At 32.0% G+C, this 7419-nt stretch overlaps 1 protein-coding gene across 1 annotated transcript; it reads right to left on the bottom strand.

Moving 5' to 3' along the window:
- Positions 1–443: 443 nt before the first annotated feature.
- Positions 444–6392, bottom strand: LOC113501282 (transmembrane protein 164-like). The gene is made up of 6 exons (XM_026882388.1): positions 5868–6392; positions 5494–5676; positions 5097–5213; positions 4939–5017; positions 4759–4859; positions 444–4632 (listed from the first exon to the last, which is right to left on the bottom strand). Exons 1-6 carry the CDS (start codon positions 6000–6002, stop codon positions 4384–4386), a joined length of 864 nt encoding a protein of 287 aa, XP_026738189.1. The 5' UTR covers positions 6003–6392; the 3' UTR covers positions 444–4383.
- Positions 6393–7419: the final 1027 nt, after the last annotated feature.

Consider the following 7419-nt stretch of genomic DNA (forward strand, 5'->3'; position numbering starts at 1 on the left):
ATGAATAATTTGAAATTTAATCCAATTGTCATTCATTCATCGGCCATTGTAGAAAAGCAGAATCGGGGTTATGGCTCATAACCAGGATGAACACATATAGTTTTATACCGACCCTAGTTTAATTGTACATATATATGGCCGGTCGTCGAAAAATAACCCCGTACAAAATTAATAAAACACTTCAGTTAATTAATTATATTTTATTGTTTTATTTCAGCAATACATTTTCTTTAAATTAATATTTATAATAGGCTATACAATACATAATTTTACTTTGGTAAAAAATAAAATAATTATGAGGACCGTAGCGGTACTAGTCACACTAGTTTTGTATCTATGTATTACATTGAGGATGCGACTGCGAAGTAATAAGTCGAACAATACATTGATTCGTAACTTGCGTCCCTACACGCAAGTATTTTAAGTATTAAAATGTTACTGTCCTCAAAATATACATAGATCTAAATCACAATATACATAAACAAAATGATTACGTCACATAAATGTTTTTATATTTTCGTCTGAAAATGAATTCGATATTTGATTAAATGTGGTTCAATATTTAGGCAGTTTTAATTAAATAATCGGGTCTCATAACGTAACAGATACAACAAGTCACTCGTAGTAATTTTTAATCGACTCCATACCGGAATTTGACTAACCTAAGAGTTCAATCAAATTTCCTTCCTTATAGAGTTTAACGACACCGGCAAATTATCAAATACACTAGGTATTTGATAATCTTAGAGATCACACAGACAGATCTAGGTTAATAGGGTATTTAACTAAATCTAATATGCATAAATTAAACCATCACTTGCTAGTAAAATGCTTACTGGGAAGTAACGTCACACGAGATTTTAAATCACTGTATTTCCTTCATTTTTCGTTTACGAGATAGAGAAGAAAAACGTATCCAATATTTTTTGGAATTCTGCCTGACAGACAGATTTTTTATGATATTTTTTGTCAAATACCCTATTGATGTTCTTTCCTCTTAACTAAAAATAATGTATCATTACCTTTTTCACAGCTAAAGTATGTATCAATGGTATACGTACAAATAATGAAACATTTGGGACGTATTGATTAGAGCTACGTATACACAAGTATTACAGTTCCATCTAATTTTGTTCTAAGAGCCAAAGTTGACGTTCCACGATGATAAATAAATTCAATATTTCCAACTTGGAAAAATCGCTTTCAACGGGAGAAAACATTCGAAAAGTCAAAACATCACACTAGGTGGAGCTGAGGAAGATATGGGAAAGCGCGATATACGTTAAAGAGTAGTAGGTATTTAGGTATCAAAAATATGTTTGTACTGATGCGGATTAATAACTAAGGGAGGAGATTTTATTTCATATTAATATGGTATAATTGTAATTTTACGTACGTGAGATATGTTCCTCATTTCGCAGAAGCTGAATTTTTTCAGTACTACAAAGTAGGATTAACTATAAACAAAATATTTTTAAATAATATAAGTTAAATTTCCATTAGTAAATAAGAGGGCACCCATCGAGCCATCTAAACAAAAATATTGGAATGTACTTTTTAATGAGCTTGTAATACGATTTACATAACGTCACGGTCTGATTTAATTTACTAGGAAAATGTTACGGAGACAAAATCTACGAGATCTAGCACATTATCACTCACAGCTAGTCGATTTCTGAGACGATTTATATTACACCCATAAAAACTATTTAGAATGTGAACACTTTTTAAATATAAGTATTTAAAAGGTTTCAGCAAACATTCTAATTGACTAAGTATAATTTGTAACTAGGTACAGATAAAGATAAATAACCATGAAAGGTGTAGGATATAACGACTTTTTTTAAGGTCAAGGACAAAGCAATCGATAAAACGAGAAATCGATGCGTGAGGTAAAAGCATAACTATTTTATAATTAACCTAGTAGGTATTGGGTTACAAAGAACTAATACAAGGTTCTGCTTAGTAGCAAGGAACATGGTTTGACTACTATTATTGCATATTTCTCTGACTAGTCTCACATTCAAAATTATGATTAAAAATAGGCTTTTCTTTCCATTAAAATAATTTTGTACCAAATGGCATACGATTTATTAGGTTGGTACTTAAACAATAGTCTGACGTAAATGGTAAAGTCCACGTTCATTACTAACATAATATAAGGTAAACATTTAAGTATTAACATACCTTCAATCAAACAATAGTGAGAAGACTTATCGCATTATCGTTCATTTATAAGATGATAATTAAATAATTTATTATCTCATACATTTTAAACATTTGCAAGTCAAATCAATACGGAAAATTCGGAAGCAAATTCGCATTAATAATATTCTATGACTTCACTACAAGTTGAGTCTAGAGAGACTCGAGTGTAGTAGAGTATAGAGATTATTAATAAGTAAATTTAATTTGGGTTTAGCTGTTAGTTACTGATTGTATTTTACTTTTTCTTATAGCAGACACGAAAATATCTAAGTTACCTACCTCCAAAAAGAACACGCAACGTTATTAGTTAGCGCAGGCATCGCATAGTTTGGCTTTGGTATGTGACCAAGTTTAGATTAAATAAATATTATAATTATTCCAAATGGTTATAACATCCTAAAATTACCTAGATAATTAGGTACCGTACCTACTACCACAGTATAAAGGCATTACTCTTCATATTACTCACAGTCACAACCGTATCTCCCTTTACCTTTTAAGTTAAAGATGTTACACATTTTAAAGTAATGAAACAAAGAACAGTATTTTTTAAATACCAAGATATACTACACACGTCAATTTTATTATCCATGGCCACATAAATATTAAAAGAGTAGGTATAGGTAACTATTAACGTAGATACTTGTTATTATTAGTCGTCAAATAAATTAAGTCATTGAAATAAAACGATGTATATATTAGATGTATTCTTATAAAAAGCCAGTAAAGTCAGCAATAGGTTTTATTATTACTTATGCATTTCGTCGTTGTCTACTTTTAGGCCATATTTTTGCATTTATGTAAATGCGTAGATAACAAAGAAATCGGCTTTTAGGGGCAAGAAAGCTATTGACAAGATTTTGAATTGGCTCCTTTGACAATTACAATAGGATCATCTTATCGTTTCCACGCCCTATCGGGTAAATTTTATTTAATAAGAAAACTACTTGTTTTCGTACATTTATTGGCCTTCTAATTGCCAAACCACTCTTTAAGAATTGGATGCAAACGTGCACAATGCACTAAAGCACTCAATACAATTCGTGAAAAGTGTAGGTAACTACAATTTTAATCTATTATTGAAATAAACTTCAAAGTGCAAAGGCTTTGCAACTAAGCTACTTCACTTTGAGCAAGAAATGCAAGGTCGGCGCTTACCCGCTGGCTACCTCACGGTTATAGTATTCGCCTGCCTTTCAAGCTAATAGAGTCAAAGAGGGTGATATGATAATATCAACATCAACCCTTACTAAGTACCTAATTAGTTTTACTTAAATACTTAATTAGAAACAGGAATATTAAGTGGTCAGTTGCGTATGATTTATCTACAATAATTATTGTTAATATTTACGCCAAATTTCTTGGTACATATATCATCAAACCTTCCTACATTATATTAGTACGTGCTATTCGACTCCTTCGGGACTAGAAATCACTTTTTTTTTGGGTTCGTTTCCGCGAGACAGGAATTAGTGCGAATATATTTAACGCCATCCATAGTATCGCTCTATGGTTGATTCGGCAATCATTAAAAAGGCCGCATTAATTACTGTAGAATGACATTTTCGGTTTAGATATTATCAACTGGTCCAAACCTGTGCATCTCGCAATTTAAATAGTAACCTATGTTAATTATTTGTAATAATTATTAATCTATGTTCGTTAATACGATAATACTATAGGTAACCTAACCATAATAAAATATTGTTTTAATGTAACCCACACAAACAATAAACTTAAGGTGGGTCTTATTCACGATTAAGGTTTAAACTGTTTTTTATCAGATTTATTAATTTATTTTTGCACTGTTAAAACCAAAAACAATTTGGAAAGTAATCAAATACCGCTATAAAATTGACAATATGAATAAGACCCACACATGTTTTATTAGGCCATCTAGCCATAATTACATAAACCCAACATCCAAATACTTATACATATTGAAGGCGTGATTTAATTTTAAACAATGTCTATAATATAGTTACAGATCTAATACCAACAAATATCATCACAAAAATCTTTGCAAAAGTTTATAATCTATAATATTATTTAGCTTATTAATTTATTAACCACCAAAACCAAATGGACGCGATGAAATATTGTTCTCCAACTCAAAAGGCATTTTGTATTATAGTTCTTACCTACCCTGAGGAGATGCACCAACTGCAGCTGTTACTAGTCCTCGTGGTGGTAGTCAATTGGTTGTTTGATCAAACTGCTGTCCAGCAGAGAATCCTTCATTTGAGGCTTTACTTTTGTAGGTGGGAATTTTGTAAGGCAGAAGTCTGAGACCAGACAGAATATTTTACATAGCAAAGGACAAAGCAGAGCCTGGTGGACCACTGCTGCCACTCTGAACCACGGCCCATCAAATGGATCTAGTATAGCTGGACATAGCATGTGATTAAGGTTCACTTGAGCAGGCTGAAACAAAAAAGGTACAGTGATTATTTCATAAAAATGGTTTATATTGCAATATACCTAGACACCACAATGCCACATTATATTGCAATGATTTTATTGTTTTAGATGTATGAGATATACACTTACTATAGCTATTACTTGTAGCACCACAAAGTGATAAATCAGGTTCAAACAATAGCTGAATATTGCCCAATTGAAGTCCCAAAACGGTTCTATGTTGTATGGGCCTAAAAAAAAAATGTATATTATTAATTTATCTCTTCAAATAGTCACTTCTGTAAACAAAGTAAATTTAATTGAACACACCACCAATTCTCAGCAAGTAGTAAGGTATCACAAACATCATTCCATGTTGAATCCAGTACAGAGCAGCTTCAGCAAATATCTGGTATCAGAATAAACAATGTGTTTATCAAATAATATTGAACAATTGAAAGAATCTAATATAATGACATATTAATTACCTTCCTTGAAGCTGTTTCAGGAAACAAAAATGCTAACAGTGGTCCATTTAACAAGTTTAGGTGTATACGAAATAATCCAGTAACTGTTTTGCTTGGCGGAGCTGCCAATAAATAGATCTGAAATAATAGTTTTATTTTATAACAAAAAAAAAACATTTGCCTTAGGCACAGACATTATGTAAACAACTGTGAAGTATATATCTACATACTGTATACATTATCACACCGATTAGTAACATGTAATTGCAACAGCAAATAAAGACAATATTATTACTCCTGGAAAAGATACATACAATTTTTTGCTAACTATATTTGACTTTTTAAATGTACAGAAAGGCTATCAAAATTTATAAATAAATACATCTTGTTATTTATTCCATGTAATTATTGTACTCGCCTGTATCAGTGTAGTTACATGACAAGGATTTAACAAATATATAACGGTTCGCGACGCAAATTTAAAACCGATCTCCATGCCCCAAAGCAAAGCCAAAAGTATTACTAATAATCTTTTTCCACCTCTGTCATTCTTCACATAATTTGTATCTTGTGGTATGGATAATTTAGGATAGGTTTTTATCTGAAAAAAATAAATATTTAAAAATTATTTTTTAACTTATTTTAAATCAATTAGTCAACAAAAATGTAGGCCAACTACTAATTTAATTTAGTATAGGTAGTGATAGCACAACCACCACGTGTAAGCCATAAATAAGCTTCATTATTTAGGTAGTCTAGAATTGATTTACATAAGTTATAAAGCTTACTTACGGAAATATATACACAAATAGTGACTACAATTACAGTTTCGATTATTTGTCTTTTCGTGGACAAGAAATAAGCACATTCCGGACCCACATTTCTAGGAACCGCTTTATTTGCTCCACTATACGCCCACTCAAACATTTTTCCAAATTGATTTTACTTTAGTTAATTTTTCATCGATTTAATGATTTTATTTTTGGAAAGATAATATCTGTTCAGTGTTTTAGTTCCCGCTACAGTGACAGCTGCGACTGCGAATTACAAGCGCGAGCGAGCGAGGAGTTTGTTTTTATCTGTTCATGCCGTATTTTGAAACATAGGCTTTTAATATTTTTTCAGTTTGGCAACATTGTTTGATATAAAATGGTGTGATGGCCCTTTTTCCAAGTTATTTTCATCCCAGGATGCAAAAATACATCTTCTTAGTAGGTGTATAAGAAGTAAAAAACCAATAAGTATAATAACAAAAAATAAACAGATAATGTACTATTTACTTAGATGATTTACATATTAGATTATTGTTTAAGGAATTTTCAAGGCCCTTCAACTGTTAGGTAGGTTATTATAGATAATTATTTCGCATAACTCAAAATCATACAATTCGGGCATCATTAACTCCTCAATCAATTCGGAAAGGTCGTCACTACTTCTGCGGACACTTCTTCACTGTTACTGCAGCCTGTGTATGGGTCACAGGCTGCAGTAATAGAAGTATATGGTCCACTATATTTGAACATTAGAATGACATATAGGCAGTGGTATGTAGGCAGTAATTTTAAACATCTGATTGACTTGGACTGAACTTTTTCGATGAAAAATAGGGTGGTACCCTATTTTTTATCGAAAAAGTAGATACTTTTATCTATTTTCATTAATATACAGGTCATCATTATCTGCCTAGCCTTTTCCCTACTATGTTTCAAGTCTAACCGGATTCAACTAAGTAACAGTGTTTTCAAGGACTTCTCCTCAACCCAGTTACTTGGGCTGCACGCACGATACCCCTTAGTCAGATTGGTTGTCAGTCTTTTCGAGCTTCTGACTGCCTGTAACGACGGTCAAAGATGTATGAATAACAGCCGGGACCCACAATTAAGCGTGCCTTCCGAAACACGGAGGACGTCGTTATGAAAGATGGTTGCCCATCTACGGACCGACCCAGACAAGCGTAGCTTAACCTATTATCGATCCACTTATGCAGTTACAGCTTAGCCACGAGCTATATATACGAATACTGCTAAGAATTGGAAACCCTATACCTAGATTTAAATAATTATTAGATCCTCATGAAAACTTGAAACAGGCCCAATATAATACCTTCCCTGTACCTATATTTTGAGTTCTGGCTGTTGATCTGTGAGGACAACAGACAAAAAGACGTTTTACAATATTACATATTAAGTACTTATTTGTCTTAAGGCTTTTTTTTCCTTAAATCATACAATTTCCTTACTATTCTAACTCGCCAAACTTTTAATTTTGAAGGCTTAATGTTACTTATCATTATTTTGCAAAAATCCAAACACCCTTTGATAATCTAACAGTCAAATTGGTAGGT

The sequence above is a fragment of the Trichoplusia ni genome, chromosome 15 (assembly GCF_003590095.1).
Source record: "Trichoplusia ni isolate ovarian cell line Hi5 chromosome 15, tn1, whole genome shotgun sequence".
NCBI classification, from domain to species: domain Eukaryota; kingdom Metazoa; phylum Arthropoda; class Insecta; order Lepidoptera; family Noctuidae; genus Trichoplusia; species Trichoplusia ni.